The sequence below is a fragment of the Anomalospiza imberbis genome, chromosome 36 (genome assembly GCF_031753505.1).
Source record: "Anomalospiza imberbis isolate Cuckoo-Finch-1a 21T00152 chromosome 36, ASM3175350v1, whole genome shotgun sequence".
NCBI lineage: Eukaryota > Metazoa > Chordata > Aves > Passeriformes > Viduidae > Anomalospiza > Anomalospiza imberbis.
Genome location: NC_089716.1, coordinates 295213 through 322309, shown reverse-complemented (window position 1 = coordinate 322309; position 27097 = coordinate 295213). Strand labels below are relative to the sequence as shown.

Genomic DNA, 27097 nt, shown 5'->3' with positions numbered 1-27097 from the left:
TTGGGAAGAGGACACTGAACCTCCCTCGGCTGTGGGATCCTGGGCTGAAGATTCTGACAGCAGCACAGCCCTGCAGCCAGAGGGGAGAGGGGAGTGGTGCCTGATGCAGCTGAGTACGTCTGCTCTGTTCCTGTGTGCCAGAGCAGGGTGCTGTGTGTGTGTCTCGGCATCAGCTGCACCCAGTGCTGCTCTGCAGCTGAATGTGCCAGGGTCATTTCTTGTCCTTCCCCAGCTGAGACCAAGGGGCTGACGGCCCCAGGGAGGGGGGCTGCATTCTGGCTCTGCTGCAAGGCGGGGTCTCACTCTGGGAGGGAGCGTCTTCCACGTGGTTTCTTTCAGGGAACACCGTGAGCCTGGCGGAGCCTGCCGAGAAATACCTGGAAGTGGAGCAGATTGGCCAAGGGTAAGTGCACGGCAGTTACTTCTGCACAAGCAGGCCCAGGTGTTGTGCTGGTGCAGGATCAAGTGAGAAGTCAGGAGAGCTCCAAACACCTCCAGACACTGGGGTACCATCCTGCTGTCCCTCAGTCCTGATCAGAATTGATACCTGTGCTCAGAAGGCACCGTCAAAGGCCCCTGAGGCTGGCAGTGTCCTGCCTGCAGCAAGGAGCAGGACCTGGAAGATCTTCTGTCCCTGGAATTGGATTGCCTAAAAGAGCCACTCACCATCTGGTGACTGTCAGAAAACAGTTCCCAAGGAGATTTCTTTCAAATATTTTGCTTCAAAAAATATCCTCCGGTCAGGATTATCAACCTAATGGTTTAGAAACAGAAACCAGAGCTGAACTAATAAGTGCTCTATTCTAGCACAGGTAGTAGAGCCCATACATTCAGTAACAGACACAGAGCTGATGCACTCTGGGGGAAAATGCATCACCTGCCTGATGGCAGGGCCCTTGTGGATCCTGCAGGTCTTAGGCAGGAAATGGGAAAGGATGGAATGCATTCTTTTCCAGTTCTTTAGACACCCATTGCTCACTTCAGGTTTTGAACTAAAGCAGTTTAGTGTGGACATTTGGGATTTGCTCCAGCCCAATTCCTTGGTGTTGTGTCTCAGTTTTCTCTGGCACACCTTGCATGGCAGAGGGCTGGTGGCTGCTGCGCTGTTGTTGGAAGGGTCGATGCCCCCAGGTGTTTGTGAACGCTGCAGGCAGCAGAGATCTCCTGTCTGGGCTGGCTTTCACTGCCAGGGCCTAAAGCGCTGCTTTTTCTTCTCTGCTGTTTTGTCTCCAGGGCTTTCGGAACCGTTTCGAAAGGACTCGACAGGGCCACTGGAGGAGAGGTCAGTGTCAACACGCCCAGCACGTCTGGCAGCTCTCCAGGGCTCTCCCCTCTGCTGGGAGCTGTGGCTGCAGCTTTGGGGGCCAGCAGAGCTTTCCTGCACAGGCTGCTCCTCTGCAGGCAGAGCCGTGTCAGCCTGCAGAGCACAGCTGGGACAGACTTGGTCCTTCTGAAGTGCCCAATGGAATGCAAGGAGGGCAATGGATGTGTGTGTTTGCTTTGTTGTGCAATCCCAGCCAGAGTAGTTGCATCTGAAATCATGACCCAATCCCATAGAACTGCTAAAGGGTTCCTGGCAGTTTCACTCTGTTTGCACAGAACCAGAATTACCTCCTGCTTGCAAAGTGTGTTTGAACAATAATGAGAGTGTTGAGGCCATTTGAGAAGACTGTAGGTGCAGAGAATGTGGTTAGAGCTTGGAGGCTGACAGCTGAGGGGCCATTTCTGCAGAGCCTGCAAGGCCAAATGTCTCTGGCCATGTGTCCTGTAAGCAGCCCCCAGCGAGCAGAGCAATGGGCTGTGGGAATGGCACTTGCTGAGCTCTGGTGTCCCATCCCAAGGCAGTTGGGCACAGCCCGGCTCCGTCGCTCCAAAAAGACTCGCTCCGTGTTTGCTGCGGCCTCCTGCCACAGACTCCTCCAGTTAAAGGTCTGCAATGTCCCTTCAGGTGGCCATAAAGAAAATGAGTCTGAGAGGGCAGAACAGGGAACGAGCTGTGAATGAGCTCCTGCTCCTGAAGAACAAGAAGAACCCCAACATTGTCAGCTCTTTGGACAGGTGAGTGCCTCAGGCCTTATCCCGTGCCCGGGCCCTGCCTTAACCTTTCCTGCCATCCGTAGTCTGTAGCCTGATTTGAAAATGCCTGACCCAGCCGTATCTTCCCAAAACAACAGCCTGGCAGTTCGCTCCCTCTGTGTCCTTTTGTTGCTTTGGTTTGGTTTTTCCTTCAAGCTGACCCTGTTTTCTGTGTCTTACAACAAGTGCTGGTAAACCACAGCAGAAATTATTTCCCTTGCCTTCTTCTTCCCAGCCCTTTCCCATTGCTGCAGATGCCAGGAAGACCAGGTTCTTGTTCCCAGAAATGCCTCGTTTGCCCATTTGTCACTGGCCTTGCCTGTTTCTGAAGGGACTTTCTGAAAGGTTTTCTGACCCCTTTTGTCCCAAGTGCTGCCCGGCCTCCTCCCCTGGATAACCCTGGGAGCTGTGTTGCCTTGTTCTGCAGGGAAGGGTGGAACTGAAGAGTTCAGAAGCTGAACCAGCTGGGGGCCAGTGTTGTGGTTCCACATTGATCTGGGCCTTTGCTAAACTGCATTTTTCACCTGCTTGCCATCTCAGGCCTCTCCTTTCTCACAGGGGTCTCCTCCTTTAGACTGTGCAGATCCCAAGGGCTGTGCAGCCTGGCAGGAATGTCTCTCCATCGGATTCTGTCCTCATTGACAAGTGACCTGGCAACAAACCTCCACTCCAGGCTTTTCCATGGGGGAATTGAGCACTGCACATTGGTCTCCATGCCACTGCTTTCCTCTTCCAGCTTCCTTGTTGATGGAGATCTCTGGCTGGTGATGGAATACATGGATGGAGGAACTTTGCAGGACGTTGTCAGACAGACACGCATGGCTGAAGGAGAGATGGCAGCTGTCAGTCGGGAGGTGAGGGATCCTGCCTGTGACTGCCATGCCTTGGACACGATGGTCCTTCCCAGCAGGGCGTGAGAGCAGGAGTGGCTCCATGCTCAGGGCTTTGTTTCTCTGTTGTTTTCATGAGCTGGAGAAGAAAGAGCCCCTGCAGTGAACGGCCTGCCAGCAGCACTGCACTTCTACTCTGTTCTTGCTCTCTTTCCTGCTGTTGTGGCACTCTCTGTCTGTTTTGGATTTGATGTGCTGTTCTCAGCTTTGCCTTGAACCATTTGCCTGGAGCTTGTCTGCACTGCACTCCTGGCCTGTCACAGCAAAGTCGCTGCTGGCAGAATTCTAAACTGTCCTTTCTTGTGTGATATATTCCGGCCATTGGTTTTTACCCTCGTGTTTCTTGTTCTCTCTCAGTGTCTGCAGGGCCTGCATTTCCTCCATTTGAACCGGGTGATCCACAGAGATCTGAAGAGCTCCAACATCCTTCTGGGAATGGACGGCTCTGTCAAGCTGGGTGGGTGTTCCTGGCCAGGCACGGCGCTCCCGGGGTGCGGCTGTGGGGCTGCTTCCCAGTGACGGCCAGAGCCCCACAAGGGCTGCTGGGGGCACTGCCCGGCCCCTGCTGCCAGCTGAGAGCGGCTGCCCCTGCAGAGAGCTCAGGAGAGGAGCAGGCTCTCAGGGGTGCCTTTGCTCTGGGAATGGCCCTCCCAGAGGGGCAGGAGTTGGAATCTAAAGCTGCAAGGGAATCAGTAAAAGCAACTGCACGAAAGCTGAGGGTTTCTTTAAGGGTCCAGTTCAGTTCCATCTTTCCTTGGCTACAGCCCTGAGGACTTTTCCAGCTGACTTCACTGCTGCATTCTCAGACTGAGAGCGGGGAGTCTTTGTGCTTGGTTTCCTCATTCCAGCTGCCTTTGACAGTGTTTGTTTCTGTCCTCAGCTGATTTTGGCCTCAGCGCTCAGCTCAGCCCTGAGCAGGACCAGCGCAGCTCCATGGTGGGCACTGCTCACTGGATGGCCCCAGAAGTTGTCACCAGTTCTCCTTACGGCCCCAAGGTGGACATCTGGTCCTTTGGAATTGTGACCATCGAGATGGTGGAAGGAGAACCTCCTTACTTCAGGGAAACGAGGGCCATGGTAAGGGGCAAATTCTCCCGTGGTTGCAGAGGCCTGTGAGCACAGGGTGAGCCTGCACTGGGAGCAGCAGCTGGAGGTTTCTGCACATGGGGAAGGGAATTCCCAGAGCACTCGAGCCTAGACACAGACACATATTCTGCAGTCTCCAGACACAATTTGCTTTGGGATTTACGTTGTTTCAGTTCTTTTGGCTGTGAGGATGTCCTGAAAATGTGAAGCAAGTGCACCAGCTCTTTACAATGGCTGTGGCAGCACCAGGGTTTGGGTTTTTTGGTTGGCATAGAAAAATGAGCTGTGAGCAGCATCTCTGCCAGGGAGGAAAGTGCCCCTGGAGCTGGGGCTGGGAAGCCGGGGTCGATGTGAGCACTTGTGGGTGGGAAGGAAGCTGGCAGAGCGCTGAGTTTGCTTTTCCTGCAGGCTCGCGCTCTGATCCGGCAGAACGGGACCCCGCAGCTGCAGGAGCCCAGGCGCCTGTCGGCTCTGCTGCGGGACTTCCTCGAGTGCAGCCTGGAGCCGGACGAGGAGCGGCGCTGGTCTGCCCAGGAGCTGCTGCAGGTGAATGCCAAGCGGCTGCAGGGGAAGCAGCAGCGCCAGGGAGGGCTTTTCTTGTGGGGCCCCCTCCGATGGTCTCCGGTCTCGCTGCTTTCCACACGCAAAGCAAGCAGAATCCTCACCTGGTTTGGCTTGGCAGGGGCCTTTCGAGGTCATCTGCACCTGGGGCCCCACAGCGAGCAGGGCCATCTTCAAGCAGCTCAGGTGGCTCAGAGCCCTGCCTGACCTGAGCTTGGATGTTCCCAGGGAGGAGGCACCTCCCACATCTCTGGGCACCTTCTGTCAGTGCTTCCCCACTCTCCCGCTAAAAAAAATTCTGTCTCAGACCTAATCTGAGCCTGCTTCCCTCTCCTGAGTTTCAGACCATTTCCCTTTGTCCTGTTGCAACAGAGCCTGTGAGGAAGTTGACTCTGGAAAGTAACGGTTCATTTCTTTCTTTTTTCTCCTTTGGGCAGCACCCATTTTTATCATCAGCCAAGCCTCTCTCCAGCCTGACCCCTCTGATCACTGCAGCAAAGCAACTGAGGCAGCAGCGGAGGAGATGAAGCACTGGAGGACAGATTTTAGTCACAGTAGTTAGTTTGGACAACTAGTTAGTTATGGTAGTTAGCAGTGCTAGTTAGTTATGGTAGTTAGCAGTGCTAGTTGGTTAGGGTAGTTAGGACAGCCTGTTTGTTATGGTTCTTATGACAGCCTGTTTGTTATGGCAGTTTTTTGAATAAAAACTCTCTTAAACCTCAACTCCCTTGACGTTTCCTTTCCTTCTCCCTGTGTGACTCAGCTGCCCGGAGCAATGTGAGGGGAGAGCGGGCCCAGCCTCGCCCAGAGCTGAGCCCCAGCAGAGCCCTGGCAGAGCCCAGAGCAGCCTCGGCATCTGCAGAGTCAGCCTGGAAGGAGGCGCTTGCAGCCTTCTCGGCTGCACCTGACTCTTGGTTACAAACTGTGGGTGGTGGAAAATGCCACCAGCTCTTCAAGAGGGCAGAAGGGGCCCCGGGAAGGCCCAAGTGCTCCATGCAAGGGAAAAACCTGCCCTGGGTTTGTTATAAAGAACTATGTAATTGGTGGCTTTTGCTATTATGTCTTGACTTCTGCAACTTATTCCTAATCACAACATGAAAGATGAGCTGATTTTGATATAGGACAGTTTGTAATGACTTTTAACTGCTTTTGCTGTCGTACAATTTGTTGGCTTTTTGTGGCCAATGCCCTGGCCCCTATGTCGCTCAAATCCTCAGAACATCATTCATGGATGATATTTTAGTTTGTGGACAGTGTGAAAAACATACATTATAGTTTTGGCTTTTGCAAAGTATTGAAGTGGATGCTACGTGTTGTGCATTGGAATGTTACCTTTTGCAGAAGTTGCTGCAGTTGTGAAATAATAACTAATGCTTTTATTTTTGTAACTAACTGACAAGAATAACTCAGAGATATTTGTGAAACAGCTAATGTTGATTTAAAGTACTTGTGGAAGTAGCTAAAACCGTCTGCATGGCCAGATAACATTTAAGGAACGGGTGTGATGAGGACCCCTGCCGCTGACCCTTCGACTGTCAATAACTGTCGCCTGCTGATGTGGAAACCCAGGGCACTGGGAATATTTCTCTGTTTGCTCTGGGGTGTCCTGATCCCCAGGGGAGCACTGACTTTGACCCTCGTTCATGGAGAAAACTTCCAAAGCCTCAAGGTAAACTAGAAACCACAAAAGTGTGAAAGAGATTGTAGAGAATTGTAGAGAGTAGTGTAGTATGTCACATGGGTGAGACATTTAGGTTTTAGGATTTTTAGTATGTTATAGATGGGTTCAAGATGGAGGATATAGGGTGTTGTCTTGAGTCCCCTTCTTCTTTCTTTTTCCTCTTTCTTCTTGCCTTTAGGTGGTATCTTGTAAATGGGTAGAAAAATCCACATGAAAAATCCGGGTCTTTAGGGCTCAGTTATTGGGTTAGAAAGGAAAATAATTTAGGTGTTCCTACTTAATTGGGTAGCTTAGTTTTTGATTAGACTCAAAATGCCTTGTAACAAGAGATTGTTAGTCACTTTTGTGCTGTTTTTCCTGCACGCAGAGTCTGGTGCAGACAGTGTGATGAAGTTTTGATAAGGTAACAATAAACAGAAGCTGAAGACCAAAGAAGTCCAATGCGTCTCTCCTTCCTGACACAGAACTGCTCCAGGAGGGTCTCCCCTGCCAGGGGAGCCCCCAGGGAGTTGCCCAACTTGGGGCCTGCAGACTCACAGCTGAAACCAGGGATCAGGGGGCTGTTGTGAGGAAGTGACACACAACCCTCAGAACAACAATCAACGATTCCTGCACGTACTCTAGAAAGGCGGTTGGGGGTCAAACCAACATCAAGAGTTCCTGGAACAAGTAAGCGAGTTCAAAGAAATCTTTCAATGTGTATAATCTTTATCAGTATGTTTTTGAACAATACAATGGAAAAAATAGATAACAAGAGTTGCTATGGTTAACCAGTGTGCCTCTGGCCATTGCCAAACACCCACCGCTGTTATTGATTTGTCTCTAATTATGCCTTCTTAAAATTTTAAAAATTCTAAAGCATGAGGCTCATTTCTCACCAAACCCAAGGTACTCACCCCTTGCTTTCTTGCAAGCCATTGCCAATCCTCAATTTCATCTGGGTGGAGGAGAATGACGCTGCAATGAAAACAAGGAAAAGGAAGATGCACTGCTGTGGAGGCCCAGGAGCCTACCATCAGAATCTCAGTCCCAGCTGTGGAGGACTGGTCCCAAACAAGAATAGATTTCAAGGTTATGGGGAGAAGCTTGCTTCTCCCATAGATCTTTGCAGGCACATGCTGATTTCTGTAAAGTTATGTTACCCCATTGGCCCGTTGGCCTAATTACCCCAGTTCAACCCCTGTCACCTATTTTGGTTAGTCCCTAGAATGTTCTCCTCTCTCTGTCCCTCCACTGGCCCAAGTTTACTGCATTTCCCTGCCTCTGTTTCCCTATTAGCTGACACGACCCTTAACCCCTCCTTTGCACCATTTTCCCCCATATCCATTGGACCCTGACCCTCAGCTCCACCCTCACTACCCCATATAAAAACCCCCTGTGCCCTCAGCTTGCAGCCTGTCTTTGTCCCTGGTCCCTGTTCAGCTCTGTGCCCTGTTCCTGTTCCAATAAACCAGTTTGCTGGAGATCCTACAAAGACCCATCCTGCCTACTTTGTCAGCTTTATAAAGTCGCCGTGAGCTTCAGGCTCATCAGTGCCGGACGCTCCAAGGGCCTTGGTAGCGCCAGGATGCTACAGACTGGGACAGCCAGGCAGGTGAGGAGGAAAGTCACTGCCCCTTTGCCCCTCTCTCCTGCTCCATCTCCCAGCCCAGCATCGCCCCTGGCTGCAGGACAACCTCGCTGCTGACGCCGTCCTGCCAGGGATGGATTGTGGGGATCTCCTTCCCCTTCCCTCTGGCACAGAGGCAAATCCCATCTTCTTCTCTGCCCTGCTTCCTCTCCTCATTCTCTCCTTTATCCATCTACGTCTTTTCCCATCTCCTTCCTCCCTCGTTCTTTCTTCTTCCTTCCTCTCCTGCCTTTCCCTTTCCCTTTCTCCCTGTCCCTAACTCTCCTTGTCCTTCCTGCCCCAGGCACTGAGCTGCGGACAGAGACCAGGGAGAACAAATCCCTGCCAAAGAACCTCGTGGAAGAGGCCATTTGGAATGGCTCCACGGCACAGGAATGCAGTGGGGAGGAAAAGCCCCAGAGGTCCCACACGAGGAGGGGCTGCAAACCCAGCCCGGGGAGCTGTGAGGAGGGAAAACCCTCTCTGTGGTGGGAAGGGTGTGGGGAATGTGAGAAGAGCTTCAGGAAGAGCTCAGCCTATTCCTGGTACCTCCAAAGACGGAGATGCTGGATGCAGAGATCCATGGGAATGCAGAGATCCCCTTGCAGATCCATGGGGATGCAGAGGTCTTGCTGCATATCCATGGGTGTAATATATAATTTAAAATAAATTCGTGCTCAGGACTAAAAAAAATACAGTATCTTTTTAAATGGAATCAAGTGACAGAAAGAACAATATATACAAGATGAATTCCTGTCTCAAAGGATAGTTACTCTGAAGGATTATTCCATCTAGAAGATAAGCATTGAACTGATAAGATGAATATTCATAGCCAGAACAAGATATTCGAGAGGATTGCCATCTAACGAGACCTCAGCAGTCGGGAAAAACTCTGCACAAGAAAACATGCATTAATATGTGGAAAGGGGCAAGACCGACGAGAGGGAACAGGAAGACCCCCCAGGAGTCCTACTACGTCTAAAAGCAATATAAATAAAACCCTGTGGAATCAGTACCTTGTGAACTGCCAGAGGTACGGGGCTGTATAGCCTGAAACCAGCTCCGATCGCCTGGCTCGGCGCTGTTTTGCTTGTGGCTTTTCCAATTTTTATTTGACTTGATTTAATAAATTCCTCTAATTATTAAATTGACTGATTCATTTATAACAATGAGGCTGCAGGGATCCCCCTGCAGATCCATGGGGATGCAGAGATCCCCCTGCAGGCCCTGGAGGAGCCAGGCTGGAGCACGGGGATGCCTGAGAGGAGCCTGTGACCCCGTGGACAGAGGGGCCCCCGCTGGAGCAGCCTGTCCTGGAAGGAGTGACCCCGTGGCACAGTGACCCACACTGCAAAATTTGGAGGGGGCTGTGCCCCAGGGGATGGACTCCGGTTGGAGAAGTTCCTGGAGAAGTCTCCGGTGGGAGGGACAGCAGGATGCAGCAGGGGAACGACTCCTGTCCCTGGGCAGAGGGAGAAGCCACGGGGGATGAACTGAGCACGGCCCCATTCCCTGTCTCCTGCACTGCCGGGGGAGGAGGTGCAGCTGGAAGGAGGGAGGCGTGGGGAAAGCTGCATTCAAGGCTCTTCATTGACTTCTCATGATCCTGTTCTTGTCGGAACCCAGAATGTCCCTTGGACACTCTTGGATATTCCGGGCACAGGTCTGAAGCATTTGAGACCCTGGCATGCAGCTGGAAACCCCTGTGGCTTTGAATCTGACCCGTGGAACAATTTACCAACCTTGCAGGAAGAACAAGAAATCACACAAGTTTAGATATTATAGTAGAAGTAGTCACAAAGTGAAAGGCAGAACTTCTGACTGCTGTACAGGGGGGTTTTAGGCCTTGTACAGAGGGGTCTGAGTTTTGTACATGGGGGTCAGAAGTTCTAAGATGAAGGGACTTGGGCGTGCCCTGTCCTCCTTCTTTCTCCTTCCTAACCTCCATGTTCATGGTGATGTTGGCACTCACAGATTGGTTTAGAGTGGAAAGTCACCATTCAATATAGGTGATAGGCATTGGGGTAAAACCATAAACATTCAACACGTCATGGATGATATAAAAGATGGCACCAGCCCCCTGGGAGTCAGTGTGTGCCTTTGTCTGACCTGCTGAACGGACCGCAGCAGTTCAGGAAGAAAATCTTTTAGATAACACACAATAAACTACCTTGAGACCGGAGGACTGAAGACTACTGACTCTTTCTTTGAAGGCACAGGCTGGAGGAGAGACTTTTCCATCTTTCAGGGCCGCCCCAATCTGGGGGTGAGCCCTGACACACAGTTTGTAACCAAGAGTCGGGTGCAGCCGAGAAGGCTCCAAGCGCCTCCTTCCAGGCTGACTCTGCTGATGCCGAGGCTGCTCTGGGCTCTGCCAGGGCTCTGCTGGGGCTCAGCTCTGGGCGAGGCTGGGCCCGCTCTCCCCTCACATTGCTCCGGGCAGCTGAGTCACACAGGGAGAAGGAAGGGACACGTCAAGGGAGTTGAGGTTTAAGAGAGTTTTTATTCAAAAAACTGCCATACCAAACAGGCTGTCATAAGAGCCGTAACAAACAGGCAGTCCTAACTGACACAACTAACTAGCACTACTAACTACCATAACTAACTAGCACTGCTAACTACCATAACTAACTAGTTGTCCAAACTAACTACTGTGACTAAAATCTGTCCTCCAGTGCTTCATCTCCTCTGCTCCTCCGTTAGTTGCTTTGCTGCGGTGATCAGAGGGGTCAGGCTGGAGAGAGGCTTGGCTGATGATAAAAATGGGTGCTGCCCAAAGGAGAAAAAAGAAAGAAATGAACCGTTACTTTCCAGAGTCAACTTCCTCACAGGCTCTGTTGCAACAGGACAAAGGGAAATGGTCTGAAACTCAGGAGAGGGAAGCAGGCTCAGATGAGATCTGAGGCAGAATTTTTTTTAGCAGGAGAGTGGGGAAGCACTGACAGAAGGTGCCCAGAGATGTGGGAGGTGCCTCCTCCCTGGGAACATCCAAGCTCAGGTCAGGCAGGGCTCTGAGCCACCTGAGCTGCTTGAAGATGGCCCTGCTCGCTGTGGGGCCCCAGGTGCAGATGACCTCGAAAGGCCCCTGCCAAGCCAAACCAGGCGAGGATTCTGCTTGCTTTGCGTGTGGAAAGCAGCGAGACCCGAGACCATCGGAGGGGGCCCCACAAGAAAAGCCCTCCCTGGCGCTGCTGCTTCCCCTGCAGCCGCTTGGCATTCACCTGCAGCAGCTCCTGGGCAGACCAGCGCCGCTCCTCGTCCGGCTCCAGGCTGCACTCGAGGAAGTCCCGCAGCAGAGCCGACAGGCGCCTGGGCTCCTGCAGCTGCGGGGTCCCGTTCTGCCGGATCAGAGCGCGAGCCTGCAGGAAAAGCAAACTCAGCGCTCTGCCAGCTTCCTTCCCACCCACAAGTGCTCACATCGACCCCGGCTTCCCAGCCCCAGCTCCATGGGCACTTTCCTCCCTGGCAGAGATGCTGCTCACAGCTCATTTTTCTATGCCAACCAAAAAACCCAAACCCTGGTGCTGCCACAGCCATTGTAAAGAGCTGGTGCACTTGCTTCACATTTTCAGGTCATCCTCACAGCCAGAAGAACTGCAACAACGTAAATCCCAAACCAAATTCTGTCTGGAGACTGCAGAATATGTGTCTGTGTTGAGACTCCAGTCCTCTGGGAATTCCCTTCCCCATGTGCAGAAACCTCCAGCTGCTGCTCCCAGTGCAGGGTCACCCTGTGCTCACAGGCCTCTGCAACCACGGGAGAATTGGCCTCTTACCATGGCCCTCGTTTCCTTGAAGTAAGGAGGTTCTCCTTCCACCATCTCGATGGTCACAATTCCAAAGGACCAGATGTCCACCTTGGGGCCGTAAGGAGAACTGGTGACAACTTCTGGGGCCATCCAGTGAGCAGTGCCCACCATGGAGCTGCGCTGGTCCTGCTCAGGGCTGAGCTGAGCGCTGAGGCCAAAATCAGCTGAGGACAGAAACAAACACTGTCAAAGGCAGCTGGAATGAGGAAACCAAGCACAAAGACACCCCGCTCTCAGTCTGAGAATGCAGCAGTGAAGTCAGCTGGAAAAGTCCTCAGGGCTGTAGCCAAGGAAAGATGGAACTGAACTGGACCCTTAAAGAAACCCTCAGCTTTCATGCAGTTGCTTTTACTGATTCCCTTGCAGCTTTAGATTCCAACTCCTGCCCCTCTGGGAGGGCCATTCCCAGAGCAAAGGCACCCCTGACAGCCTGCTCCTCTCCTGAGCTCTCTGCAGGGGCAGCCGCTCTCAGCTGGCAGCAGGGGCCGGGCAGTGCCCCCAGCAGCCCTTGTGGGGCTCTGGCCGTCACTGGGAAGCAGCCCCACAGCCGCACCCCGGGAGCGCCGTGCCTGGCCAGGAACACCCACCCAGCTTGACAGAGCCGTCCATTCCCAGAAGGATGTTGGAGCTCTTCAGATCTCTGTGGATCACCTGGTTCGAATGGAGGAAATGCAGGCCCTGCAGACACTGAGAGAGAACAAGAAACACGAGGGTAAAAACCAATGGCCGGAATATATCACACAAGAAAGGACAGTTTAGAATTCTGCCAGCAGCGACTTTGCTGTGACAGGCCAGGAGTGCAGTGCAGACAAGCTCCAGGCAAACGGTTCAGGGCAAAGCTGAGAACAGCACATCAAATCCAAAACAGACAGAGAGTGCCACAACAGCAGGAAAGAGAACAAGAACAGAGTAGAAGTGCAGTGCTGCTGGCAGGCCGTTCACTGCAGGGGCTCTTTCTTCTCCAGCTCATAAAAACAACAGAGAAACAAAGCCCTGAGCATGGAGCCACTCCTGCTCTCATGCCCTGCTGGGAAGGACCATCGTGTCCAAGGCATGGCAGTCACAGGCAGGATCCCTCACCTCCCGACTGACAGCTGCCATCTCTCCTTCAGCCATGCGTGTCTGTCTGACAACGTCCTGCAAAGTTCCTCCATCCATGTATTCCATCACCAGCCAGAGATCTCCATCAACAAGGAAGCTGGAAGAGGAAAGCAGTGGCATGGAGACCAATGTGCAGTGCTCAATTCCCCCATGGAAAAGCCTGGAGTGGAGGTTTGTTGCCAGGTCACTTGTCAATGAGGACAGAATCCGATGGAGAGACATTCCTGCCAGGCTGCACAGCCCTTGGGATCTGCACAGTCTAAAGGAGGAGACCCCTGTGAGAAAGGAGAGGCCTGAGATGGCAAGCAGGTGAAAAATGCAGTTTAGCAAAGGCCCAGATCAATGTGGAACCACAACACTGGCCCCCAGCTGGTTCAGCTTCTGAACTCATCAGTTCCACCCTTCCCTGCAGAACAAGGCAACACAGCTCCCAGGGTTATCCAGGGGAGGAGGCCGGGCAGCACTTGGGACAAAAGGGGTCAGAAAACCTTTCAGAAAGTCCCTTCAGAAACAGGCAAGGCCAGTGACAAATGGGCAAACGAGGCATTTCTGGGAACAAGAACCTGGTCTTCCTGGCATCTGCAGCAATGGGAAAGGGCTGGGAAGATGAAGCCAAAGGAAATAATTTCTGCTGTGGTTTATCAGCACTTGTTGTAAGACACAGAAAACAGGGTCAACTTGAAGGGAAAACCAAACCAAAGCAACAAAAGCACACGGAGGGAGCGAACTGCCAGGCTGTTGTTTTGGGAAGATACGGCTGTGTCAGGCATTTTCAAAACAGGCTACAGACTACGGATGCCAGGAAAGGTTAAGGCAGGGCCCAGGCACGGGATAAGGCCTGAGGCACTCACCTGTCCAAAAAGCTGACAATGTTGGGGCTCTTCTTGTCCTTCAGGAGCAGGAGCTCATTCACAGCTCGTTCCCTGTTCTGTCCTCTGAGACTCATTTTCTTTATGGCCACCTGAAGGGACATTGCAGACCTTTAACTGGAGGAGTCTGTGGCAGGAGGCGGCAGCAAACACGGAGCGAGTCTTTTTGGGGTGACGGAACCGGGCTGTGCACAACTGCCTTGGGATGGGACACCAGAGCTCAGCAAGTGCCATTCCCACAGCCCATTGCTCTGCTCGCTGGGGGCTGCTTACAGGACACATGGCCAGAGACATTTGGCCTTGCAGGCTCTGCAGAAATGGCCCCTCAGCTGTCAGCCTCCAAGCTCTAACCACATTCTCTGCACCTACAGTCTTCTCAAATGGCCTCAACACTCTCATTATTATTCAAACACATTTTGCAAGCAGGAGGTAATTCTGGTTCTGTGCAAACAGAGCAAAACAGCCAGGAACCCTTTAGCAGTTCTATGGGTTTGGGTCATGATTTCAGATGCAACTGCTCTGGCTGGGATTGCACAACAAAGCAAACACACACATCCATTGCCCTCCTTGCATTCCATTGGGCACTTCAGAAGGACCAAGTCTGTCCCAGCTGTGCTCTGCAGGCTGACACGGCTCTGCCTGCAGAGGAGCAGCCTGTGCAGGAAAGCTCTGCTGGCCCCCAAAGCTGCAGCCACAGCTCCCAGCAGAGGGGAGAGCCCTGGAGAGCTGCCAGACGTGCTGGGCGTGTTGACACTGACCTCTCCTCCAGTGGCCCTGTCGAGTCCTTTCGAAATGGTTCCAAAAGCCCTGGAGACAAAACAGCAGAGAAGAAAGAAGCAGCGCTTTAGGCCCTGGCAGTGAAAGCCAGCCCAGACAGGAGATCTCTGCTGCCTGCAGCGTTCACAAACACCTGGGGGCATCGACCCTTCCAACAACAGCGCAGCAGCCACCAGCCCTCTGCCATGCAAGGTGTGCCAGAGAAAACTGAGACCCAACACCAAGGAATTGGGCTGGAGCAAATCCCAAATGTCCATGGTGCATGGCTTTAGTTCAAAACCTGAAGTGAGCAATGGGTGTCTAAAGAACTGGAAAAGAATGCATTCCATCCTTTTCCTTTTTTTTCCTAAGACCTGCAGGATCCACAAGGGCCCTGCCATCAGGCAGGTGATGCATTTTCCCCCAGAGTGCATCAGCTCTGTGTCTGTTACTGAATGTATGGGCTCTACTACCTGTGCTAGAATAGAGCACTTATTAGTTCAGCTCTGGTTTCTGTTTCTAAACCATTAGGTTGATAATCCTGACCGGAGGATATTTTTTGAAGCAAAATATTTGAAAGAAATCTCCTTGGGAACTGTTTTCTGACAGTCACCAGATGGTGAGTGGCTCTTTTAGGCAATCCAATTCCAGGGACAGAAGATCTTCCAGGTCCTGCTCCTTGCTGCAGGCAGGACACTGCCCGCCTCAGGGGTCTTTGACGGTGCCTTCTGAGCACAGGTATCAATTCTGATCAGGACTGAGGGACAGCAGGATGGCGCCCCAGTGTCTGGAGGTGTTTGGAGCTCTCCTGACTTCTCACTTGATCCTGCACCAGCACAACACCTGGGCCTGCTTGTGCAGAAGTAACTGCCGTGCACTTACCCTTGGCCAATCTGCTCCACTTCCAGGTATTTCTCGGCAGGCTCCGCCAGGCTCACAGTGTTCCCTGAAAGAAACCACGTGGAAGACGCTCCCTCCCAGAGAGAGACCCCGCCTTGCAGCAGAGCCAGAATGCAGCCCCCCTCCCTGGGGCCGTCAGCCCCTTGGTCTCAGCTGGGGAAGGACAAGAAATGACCCTGGCACATTCAGCTGCAGAGCAGCACTGGGTGCAGCTGATGCCGAGACACACACACAGCACCCTGCTCTGGCACACAGGAACAGAGCAGACGTACTCAGCTGCATCAGGCACCACTCCCCTCTCCCCTCTGGCTGCAGGGCTGTGCTGCTGTCAGAATCTTCAGCCCAGGATCCCACAGCCGAGGGAGGTTCAGTGTCTTCTTCCCAAGCACAGGGAGCTTCTCCGTCCTCTTCCCAAAACGCTGCAGGTTCGCCATAATCTTTCCACACCAGGGGACGTTCACTGTCCGCCTCCCATGCTGGGAGAAGTTCACCCTCCTCTTCCCAAGATACAGGATGTCCTCTGTCCTCCTCCCACGCCGGGAGATGTCCACTGTCCTTGTTCCACACCGCGGGAGCCTCGCCGTTGTGTTCCCACAGCGCGGGATGTTCGCCCTCGTCTCCCAGAGCAGCGGGAAGTTCACTGTCATCTCCCGGCACTGAGGGATGTTCACCATCGTCCCCTGGAACAGCGGGAAGCTCACTGCTGCCTTCCTCCTCTTTGGCCTCCTCTTTGGAAGCAGAGGGAGCCAGAGGAGGTGCTGGTGCTGCTTTTATGCCCTGTGGACAGACGGCAGCGTGAGGGACGGGAAGTTCTGCCTCAGTTATCACCTTATTTACCCTCAGCTGCACATCCAGCTGCACTAAGCAGAAATTGGGTTCGGAGCTGTTCAAACTAACAATGGGCTAAAGTCCACGTTGCCCCTTATTGTTGGGAATTCGATATTCCACCATGGCTAAAGCCAGCAAGCAATGCTCTGCCTGCAAAACCAGACCTGCAGCTCTTCAAAAGCTCTTCAGCAGAAAAGGAGAAAACTCCCAGGGATCCCTTTGCTGCTGCAAGGACACTGGCAGGAACTTTCCTTCAGCCTCCCAGGCTGGCACTCGGCTGCCACATGCCGAGCTCACAACTTGCTGCACAATTCCAAACACCAAAGGTTCCTTTCCCACTCACCGAAGGAGGAGCTGCTCAGGATCCACTCATGAGGTGCCCTGCAAGGGAAGAGGGAACATGAACCAGATGCTGTCAGGAAAACAACTGCCTCTGGTGGGAAATGCCCCGGAGCAAGGCAACCCCGAGAGAGCATTTTGCTTTCACAGTGTCCCTCCAGGAGCCACAGTCCTTTCGCACAGCAAGAGAACAGCACAAAATACTGGGCTGGGTCAGCTCTTGGCTGGACAGGCAGTTCCAGGCTCTGCTGCCACAGACTCCCCGCTTGAGGGAACAGAACCCCCCAGGGCTCATTGCAAATGCTGTGCACGCCCCGCTGGCTGCAGACACCCCCTTTTCCAGCTGCAGCTGCTGCCAGGAGCTCTCCCAAAGCAATGGTGTCTTCATGGCAATTTGGTTACAAAGTCAGCTCAGGCCCAGAGGAAGAACAGCAAGCACACAGCAAGCCCAAAGCCACAGCACCGAGGGAAAACCTCGACTTACGTGCCAAGTGGGTTAAAAAATACCCCGCATACGCCACAGAGTACAGCGTGCAAACTGCAGCAGCCACGTGCTGGATCATTTTGGCTGCGCTGCACACGTCTGCAGACTGTAGCCCTGCAAGCACAGAAGGACACCCGTCAGGGCTGGGCTGGCTGCTGAGAATGCCTCGGGCAGGAGGATCCTCCGGCAACGAGCAGTGCCCAGAGCCACTCTGGACACTGAGGCCTCCGTGTGCCACAGCAACGGGAACACCTCGGGGACGTGGCAGTGCTCCTGTGACATCACAGCAGCAGCTCACGCAGAAACCGCCTGGAAGGTTCTCCTGTGTCACAAAGGAGCACAAAGAACCCTCCCAGGGCACAGCCTGTTGCCCAAAGGATCCAGGAGGAACTCTGAAAATGCAGCAAACAAGGACACCCCATAGCCCAGTGTCACGATCTGCTTATTGCGGGGTGTCGTGATGGTTCTTTTCACCGATCCCAAAAGTACAAAAGGCAAACAACACGGGACTATCAGTTAATCACAACAAATGCACCTTTATTAGCGGCCAAAACAGTATATGCGATAGTGGGGATCAGAAAGGAGATAAAATAATAGAGAGGGAGAGAGAAGAGGGGGATGGGAATAGCTACCAACACAGGCGAGATCCTCAGTGGTCCGGTCTGTCGTGTTGGGGGAGTCTCTGAAGTTGTGGTCGACTCGGGGGTCCAGTTATAGTCCACAGAGGAAAGAGGGGGGAACAAGTGTAACAATGAAAGTCCATTGTAATCGCCACGAGGGAACAGGTGAGTCCACAGAAACCACCAAAGCAAGGCGAATAAAATAAAGAATAAGTCCATTGAAATTACTGAAGGGAAACAGGTCATGTCATTAGTGGTCAGACCACCAAATTCCCCTCCTCCCTATAGTAGGGGTCTCAGTCTCAGTCCTTGGGAGGAGGGTTCTCATTCTTTATTTGTCACAGTGGTAACGAGGCAGATGAGGGGTCTTCAATGAAGGACCACGGGAGTCCCCCCAAAAGTTCATTGGGCTTAAGAACGGAGATTAGAAGCAGGCCGCGCATCAGGCTGTCCCGTGCTGGGTCCATGTCAGGTCTTTGCCAAGTCCTTGCCAACTCCTTGCCAAGTTCTTGCCAGGCCTTGTTTGGAACAGCTAGCATGATGGTTCAGTGGTTCCACCTGCACCGTGTCCTGTTCTAAGTCAGAACTGCAGCGGGGGAAGGGATTCTTTCTCGTGGCAATCGGAAGGCAGAATGGAGAACAAGGGGCTTCAGACGGGCTCTTACACCACCCGGTGACTGACGATTGCCCTCGAAAGATCTTCATCAGCAGGATTCCATGGGGTCGTTGTGGAGTCTTCAGGACTCGTCAAGTGTCGGCAGCACATCCCAGGGAGAAGAGAAGAGAAAAAGGAAAGGAAAGAGAAAACAGGAAAACTAAAACAATCACAACATATTAGTAAGCAAACTATAATTAAATAATAAGCAAAATACAATAAGTATTAATCAAATCAATAATAGTTAAACAATAAATTGTTTAGATAATAACCAGTATTAATCAATTAAATGATAAATTGATCAAAAAGTAAACCAGTATAATCAATATTAAACAATAAGGTAATATATCTAGTATAATCGACATTACTCAGTACAATTTTATAATCAATAAACAAATAATTAAAACAGTGATTAGAACAAATCATTAGAGAAAATTATGTAAAACATATCTTCTAACCTTATAATCTCCTTGTGTCTACAGTCCTGGGAACATCTATAGTGTAAAGGATGCAATGATAGGGAATATCAAATGTACTGAGGCATCACTTATGGTCAACACAAATGCTGTGGCTATGTTTGTGATGGGGTTATAAGTAAAATTCACTAAATTCCACCAGGATTGGAAATCCCTTTCAAAATCAGTGGCACTGTCCCAGACTATTTTCCTAATTTCAGTAGGAAAAGTGCCTTCTTCACCTTCTCTTATAATTGAGGCAGCAACTGACTGCATCCATAATTGAGCCTGGATACAGCTAAGAGCTAAGGAAACATTGCTTTGTGTGGCATTAAGTGCATCAATTATCAATTTGCTATCATTCACATTTATCTTTTCCCAATTTGGTAAAATATTTGATAGCAACCACTGATGTGTTCCCAAGGCCGATAAGGACGATTGCAGTGGTTGTTGTATTTTGGTTAAATCTTTAGTCGTAGAAGTCAGTTTATTCATTAATACTTCTGAATCTATACTATTTAGGATTCCCAATCCCGTTCCCACAACACCAGTTATGTCTCTTGGCACCCGGTTTTTAGGAGGGTTCCACTGTCGCAGCCAGGTTGTCCAGCCCTGAAAAGAGGTTTGCAAAAAGGGTGAACAAGCTGGTTGTATTTCTGAGACATTATTTTGCATCAGCAATTTAACTTGTTTAAGAGACCATGCCGGATTAAATAATATCTGTTGTTGGCCGGTTTTCCTGATTATATATGGTCCAACTTCAAAAATTTTCGGGGTAAGCATAACTGGTGGTTGAGCTCGAGTGGTGGTGGTGGTGGTGGTATAAACTGTAGTGGATTGGGCTACAGCATTTATTATGAACTTAAAAGAAAGCCCTTCGGTGTTTTTTCCCCATAAGCAGACCACTTCTGCAGTCTGTGTTAATGTAAAATTGTGCCAACAATCCTGTATGCTTGGGTGCGTGCAGACTTTTTCCTGCTTGTCTGTTTGACCTATTTGAACACTGATTGAGGTTGCCTTACTATAAGCAGTTTTGTTAACCATTCGGCATCCTATGCTAATTTTCTCCCCCATTATCCCTTGAAGCTGCCAGGTTTTGTATTCTTTCCATTCTTGCCTGGTGTATATGTGATTATTATGCATGACAAGAGTTATTAGATTTAAATCTTTTACATTTCCCATGTATCCGGAAAAATAAACAAAAGCTTGGGACCAAGGTCCTTCGGTAAAGGGGCTTTCCGTCCATTGGGGTATGACTATTATATTATTATTGGTTGTAGCATTAATCTTAAATTTGTAAACCAGGCCTTGCAAACTAAATGGGTTAGTCAAGTTGTTTTGCCAGCTACATGTCACATAAGTGGTTTTAGCTAAAGTAAAGCTATACCAGCAATCAACAGATTCATTTTTGCAGTCTTTTGTAATTGCAATATTGTTAGTTCGGCGAACTGCGGTATAATTACCAATATATTCTTGACGGCAGCATAGGGTAAGGGGAAATATTTTGGCACACTCCCATTTCTTGGTAGGGCATAATTTTGCTGAAGGGATTTTCAAATAATTTTTTCCTCCTGGCTCCATAAAATTTCCAGCAATTGTGATAGAGGAAGCTTTCTCATGTAGAGATCCTTCCACTTTTCTGCATGCTACCACAATAGTCTCACCAATCGTTCCAGTTAGGGTTCTGGTCCATTCCTTCTGATCCCATCCCCACTCATTTGGACGATATACCTTAGAGTTATGTAGCACAATAGTTGCCAGACTCGGGTGACGACCTTTAGGATATGATCCTAGGGCATTAGTGTGCTCGATGGTAGCTTCAGACCACGGCCACTCAGCAGGGCTCTGGCCAGAGAGTTGTGGTAAGATGCAGAAAAGTATCACCAATTTTATCATGGCTCAGATGATGTTGTCCCTCGAGGTTCTTCTGTAAAGGTAAACACAACAGAAAAGTTCTGCCACTATATGGCAGAAAAGGTTAGAATGATGGAATTATCCAGCGTGTATTTATCCTGTGCTCCTTTCCCAGAGCATCGGAAGCTACCCATGCATATTTATTCAGAGGAGTTTTCAACACAAGTGGTACCTCCCCTACTGTAGGGAGGTCTACCAAAACAGGTTGTCCAGGATAATGAGCAGGGTTTGTGGAATCGTCAGGTCCTTCCAGCACGGAATGATGCTTGGAGCTGTTGGACAAAAAGCAGTGATCTTGGGACACCCATTTACTCCCCATCTGTCATTTACACCTTTGACAGCTTCCCATAATCGGAGGTCCCAATTTCCTTCCTGTGGTTTTAAGAGTCTCTTTAAAAGACCATTAGTCCTTTCTACAATCCCGTTAGCTTGAGGATAGTAAGGGGTGTGAAAAATCCATTTGATTCCTTCACCTTTTGCCCAGTCCTGTACAACTCTAGCAGTGAAATGAGACCCGTTATCAGACTGAATTTCCTGTGGCTTTGGGAAAGTTCCAAACCACCCCTGTAAAGCTTTGACAGTATTGTCCCCAGTAGCTCTTTTAAAAGCATCAGCTTGAACTAACCCAGACACAATCTCTACTCCTACTAACACAAAATGTTTTCCTCCTGATTTCTTAAAGGGACCAATATAATCTACCTGCCATGCGTCCCACAAGCCTTTGCCTTTCCTCAAATGCAAAGGGTCATCTTCTAAAGGGTGTCTTTCCAGTCGCTTGCGACACTGCTCACAGGCTGATATGCATGTTTTACACATTTCTCTAGTAACGGGCCAACCCCGGGCATGAGCTTCCTGGTATAAATCTTTTGCACCTGTGTGCTGCCTTTTTACATGCAGCCATTCTAACAATTGATTCCATTCCTCTGTAATTTGCTCCTTTTTCAGGGGACTAAGCCTTGCTAGCTCATCAGCTTTATTCCATTCTCCTGCTGGATTCCCATCTGTTTGATGAGAGGCTACCCAGCCTACTGCAAAGTTCCCCTGACTTGCAATATTTAATATTTCTTGCCACTTTTCCTTTTGCCATACCGGAATTCTGTTGACTTCCCAATCGTTTTGCTGCCAAAAAGGAAGCCATTCAGTACAACCTTTGTATACAGCATAAGAGTCAGTGTAAATGCAGACCAAAGAGGAATTTTGTGCTTCTCGTTGGAAAACACTCCAGACAGCTACCAGCTCCCCAACCTGTGCACTACCTTCGCCTTCTGTAATTATTTGCTCACCAGAGGAAATGTGAAGGGCTGCTGCTTTATACTTCCACATTTTACCTTCCCTTTTAGCAGAAGCATCAGTAAACCAAGAATTTGCTGATTGTTCAGGAGAGAAAGGAGGGGCCACTTTGATTACAGAGACTGGTTTATCTTGGCCACTATCCAACTCCTCAGTTTCTTGGATTGCTAAATTTTTTACAGCTCCTTCTGTAATTGTAAAAATATTACAGTAATGTTCGATTTGAGCATACCACTTCCTAACTGAGGCCCTCTGAGCCACCCCGTCAGGAGGGGGGGTTCCACTAGTGACTGTCTTAATAACCTTGAAGGGGCCCCTTAGCACAATAGGTTGTTGACGTGCTATTTTTTCCACTTCAATGAGAGCCAAACTAACCACAAACAGCCCCTTTTCCCAGGTAGTGTATCTTTTCTCAGCATCTCTGAAACCACAAGAATAGAAGCCCACAGGCCTTGTTGGACCCTCAGGTCCCCTCTGCCATATGTGTACTGACAGCCCTGAGGCAGCGAATCCCCATTCTACCTGAAAGGGATCTGTAGGATGGATGGGACCCAATGTTTGATGAGCTGTTGCCTCAAAAATCAGTAATTGCAATGCTTCTTCCTGAGAAGGAGTCCAATCCCATTTTACCCCTTTCCTCAGCAAGTCATAAAGAGGCCTAGCAATTATCGAGAAATCTGGAATGTGTTTTCTCCAGAACACTAATAGTCCCAGAGCCTGTTGGAGATCCTTTCTAGTGTGAGGCATTTTAATCTGATCTAAAGAAGTCAAGGTGTCTGGTGGAATACATGTCATGCCCCCTTTCCACCAAATTCCCAAGAACTTTACTTCTTGGGAGGGCTTTTGAATTTTTTCCGGGGGAATCTGTAAATCGAGACTCTCTAAATGAGAGATTATTTTCTGTTGAGTCTCTCCTACTGCTTCAATTTCATCCCCTCCCACCAAAATGTCATCAATGTATTGGTAAACAGCTACATCATCAGGTTTGGATATCTTTTCTATTTCTTTAGCTAGTGCATGGTGGGCTAGAGTGGGGGAATGCTTGTATCCTTGGGGAAGCCTAGTGAAAGTGTATTGCTGTCTTTCCCACGTAAAAGCGAAACGGTCCCTATCTTCTGGCTGTATAGGTATCATAAAAAACATGTCTTTGACATCTATAGTTGCCATAATAGGATGAGCTTTTTCTTGAATAGATATTATCAACTCGGCTAAATTCGGGACCGCTGCTGTGAGAGGGTCTGTGTTGGCATTAAGCCTGCGGAAATCAACTGTTAGCCTCCATTTCCCATTGGATTTACGCACTGGCCAGACAGGCGAGTTGAAAGCAGAATGTGTGTTAATTATTACTCCCTGGTCTCGCAAATCCTGTATAACTGGTTTGATACCTTCTCTGGCACCAGAAGGTAGAGGATATTGTTTTACATTTGTTATTTTACTATATGGTAGAGAAGGTGCGGTTTGAAGCAACCTAATATTTAAAGGTGTAGCGCCAAAACACCACAAAGATCCTTCTGAGTCCTCCCATTGTCTCCCAGCAAGAACATCCATCCCTAGTAAATTGTTTGGAATGTTCCCAATTACCATTTTGACAACTAATTGATTCTCATCTCCAGGAAGTGTGAGTTTGACCAAGGCTACATTCATAGATTCTGACTTTCCTAGGGCATTTAGAACACAGTATTGTCTCTTAGTTGGAACAACTCCACTCCTCTGAGCATCTTTTTCTGTTAATGCAGAAATTTGTGCCCCAGTGTCAATCAAAAATGTTACAAGAGCACGTTTGGGACCCGTAACAGCTGTAATTAAAATATCTCCTAATTTATTTTTAGTGAGCATTCTCAAGTATACCCATGCTCTGTCCTTTCGCTCACCTGTAAAGGACGGAGAAGTTAGTTTCCCTGAAACTGTGTCAGCTCATTTCCCGAATTCTGAGGAGGGGGCTGAGAGAGAAATGGCCCGCTGACTGGGTTTTGAGAGAGGAGTTGGGAAAAGGTTACTGTTTCTGTGTTTCGGAGGAGATGCTGAGGGAGGGTTGGTTCCTTGCCCGTGTTCTGAGGAGGGAGGGGAAGGAGAGGCGGAGGAAGAGTTGGCTCCTTGCCCATGTTTTAAGGAGGTTTGGGTGCCGTGGGCTGGATTGGCGGATTTGATTTTCGATGGCGCCAATTAGTTATTAATTTCTGTAATTTATCAAGAGGCAAACCATCGATTATATCTCTGGGGACTCCTTTTTGGACTCCTAACGACCACCAATGCTGGCGGTTAGGGCTTTGTTTTCCCTTTTCTGAATTTTTACCATAAGGAATCCCAATGGACCGAACTCCTTTTGTTTTCTCTGGTTTTTCTTCCAGGGTTTTTACTGGTCCATATTTTCTACAGTAATTAATCAAATCTTCTGCAACTTCACCCCATGTCCAGACTTTACGACTACTGGCAGGCGAGCTGCATTTTGAAGCTGCGGCTTGTAAGGATGAATGGGATGGGGTAAAGTTGGGATCAGTAGATCCAGTGCAATCAGTGGGATTACCCAGGAATCTGTCCAGTCTTTCCACAGGGCTTAATGTCATAATAGTTTTTTGTAAGGTAATGGCAGTAGTTTCTGGAAGCTCACGAATTAAAGGGGTCATTATTTCGGGCTTCACAGGTAATTGCATTGGGGATTCAAAGCCAGGAATTAACTTCTTCTCATGAATCATTTGCAGGCAAGCGGCTTTATGCACACTTTCGAAGAGTTGGTCAGGGGTACTAATTATAGCTATGGGATCTCCCCTTTCTAAGGGGCTCGTTCCCCCGGCCCAAAAAGCCTCACACTGTGTCAGGGACCATGTGTCACGTTTATCTCCCGTTGTTAGGAAGACACCATGTCCCCAATACCCACTGGCTTCTTGTTCAGTTAATTTAATTTGATCACCACCAGTGAGGGACACCTGGAAAACATATTCTGTTTCTGATTCGTGTGGGAGGCGTCCGTATTCCTTTTTAAGCTTAGCTAACTCAGTGGCAGTGTATGGTATGTGTTTGGTTGTGATGTGAGGTTCGAGATCATCATCACTGAGATAATTATACTCTGTTTTAATTAGGGGTCTCAAGTGATGGCAGCAATGTTCCCCACAATTATTTGCTGCTTCAAGTTCCTTTTGGGGGTAAATCTGTCTAATGTGAGTAGTTTCCTTCTCCTCTGTTTCTGTAGGGGAATCAGCATTGTGTGATTTGTTAACATGTTCTTCTGTTAAGGCAGCTTGCAATGCATAAGTCACATTTCTTGCTTCATGTAACTGTTTTTGTAAAATTTCTACTAATTTTTGAAGGGAGTCTATTATTATTTCTTGCTCACTTCTTCGTTGTGAGCGAGTTTCTACGGCTGCCTTAAGACAAGCTCCCAAAACTGAGCATAAGATGGTTTTATTCTTGCCCAGTTTGAACTTTGTATCATGTTGTAAAGAACACACTCTATCAACTACATTATCCAAATTAAACCAATTATTTTGTGCCCATTCCTCTCCTCCTGGAGAAGGTTTGGCATTATATTTAGCTAGTAGAGCATAAAGCCCAACTTTAGCTTTATCATTAAGGTTATCACTCATTTTGTGAAGGGACCAAAACCACAACAGGGAGGTACAAACTTAAGTTCCACAAACCACACAGCCCTCGCTGTGTCGCCCTTCGCTTCCTTGGGTGGGTGAAGGGACAATAATGTGCCTGGGAGGCTCTGCTTAGTTTCTTCAAGTTGTCCCTTCCTTCCCAGAACAGATACACACAACAACAATAATAAAACAACAACAAAACACAGTGTCCCACCTTTTGCACTAAGGGATCTTATGTGAATTTCCAAAGACAGTGTGGGTGCTTTTTCATCTGCAACCCTCCTGTCTAGACAGAAATCCTGTCCGTGACGCCAATTTAATGTCACGATCCGCTTTTTGCGGGGTGTCGTGATGGTTCTTTTCACCGATCCCAAAAGTACAAAAAGGCAAACAACAAGGGACTATCAGTTAATCACAACAAATGCACCTTTATTAGGGGCCAAAACAGTATATGCGATAGTGGGGATCAGAAAGGAGATAAAATAATAGAGAGAGAGAGAGAAGAGGGGGATGGGAATAGCTACCAACACAGGCGAGATCCTCAGTGGTCCGGACGATGGGGATCCGTCTGTCGTGTCGGGGGAGTCTCCGAAGTTCTGGTCGACTCGGGGGTCCAGTTATAGTCCACAGAGGAAAGAGGGGGGAACAAGTGTAACAATGAAAGTCCATTGTAATCGCCACGAGGGAACAGGTGAGTCCACAGAAACCACCAAAGCAAGGCGAATAAAATAAAGAATAAGTCCATTGAAATTACTGAAGGGAAACAGGTCATGTCATTAGTGGTCAGACCACCAATTTCCCCTCCTCCCTATAGTAGGGGTCTCAGTCTCAGTCCTTGGGAGGAGGGTTCTCATTCTTTATTTGTCACAGTGGTAACGAGGCAGATGAGGGGTCTTCAATGAAGGACCACGGGAGTCCCCCCAAAAGTTCCTTGGGCTTAAGAACGGATATTAGAAGCAGGCCGCGCATCAGGCTGTCCCGTGCTGGGTCCATGTCAGGTCTTTGCCAAGTCCTTGCCAACTCCTTGCCAAGTTCTTGCCAGGCCTTGTTCGGAACAGCTAGCATGATGGTTCAGTGGTTCCACCTGCACTGTGTCCTGTTCTAAGTCGGAACTGCAGCGGGGGAAGGGATTCTTTCTCGTGGCAATCCGAAGGCAGAATGGAGAACAAGGGGCTTCAGACGGGCTCTTACAAGCACCAGCCCCAGAGCGGCCGCGCTGCGCTGGCAGCACCAGTCCGGAGCAGTGCGGGCTCAGCAGCGCCGCACGCTCTCATTGGCTCCGAGCACTTTTGGGCACCGATTGTCGAGGCTCTGCCACACAACCGATGGCTCATCGACTCCTCCAGCAGGATCTCCGAGGCTTTTCCTCCTCCTCCATCCAGCCACACCCAGGGAATGACAAATCCTGCTTTGGGGAAAACTATGGTGGGAGGGCCTTGGAGTAGAGGCTCCTCACTGCCCAAGTCCATCCCTAGAAGTCAGCAGGAGTCTTGTGTCCATGGAAATCTCCACTATATCAAGGTTCAGCCCAAAACAACTCTCCCAGGAGTTCCCTATCTCTGATCTCTCCACTTTTGGGGTGCCAGAGGTTTC

At 49.8% G+C, this 27097-nt stretch overlaps 1 protein-coding gene and 1 pseudogene across 1 annotated transcript; one reads left to right on the top strand and one right to left on the bottom strand.

Annotated features, from left to right (window-relative positions):
* Positions 1-27097, top strand: part of LOC137464098 (uncharacterized) — a 1364046-nt pseudogene that overhangs the window by 1049596 nt on the left and 287353 nt on the right.
* On the bottom strand, positions 24029-26973 carry LOC137464078 (uncharacterized). The gene is made up of 2 exons (XM_068175391.1): positions 26961-26973; positions 24029-25104 (listed from the first exon to the last, which is right to left on the bottom strand). Exons 1-2 carry the CDS (start codon positions 26971-26973, stop codon positions 24029-24031), a joined length of 1089 nt encoding a protein of 362 aa, XP_068031492.1.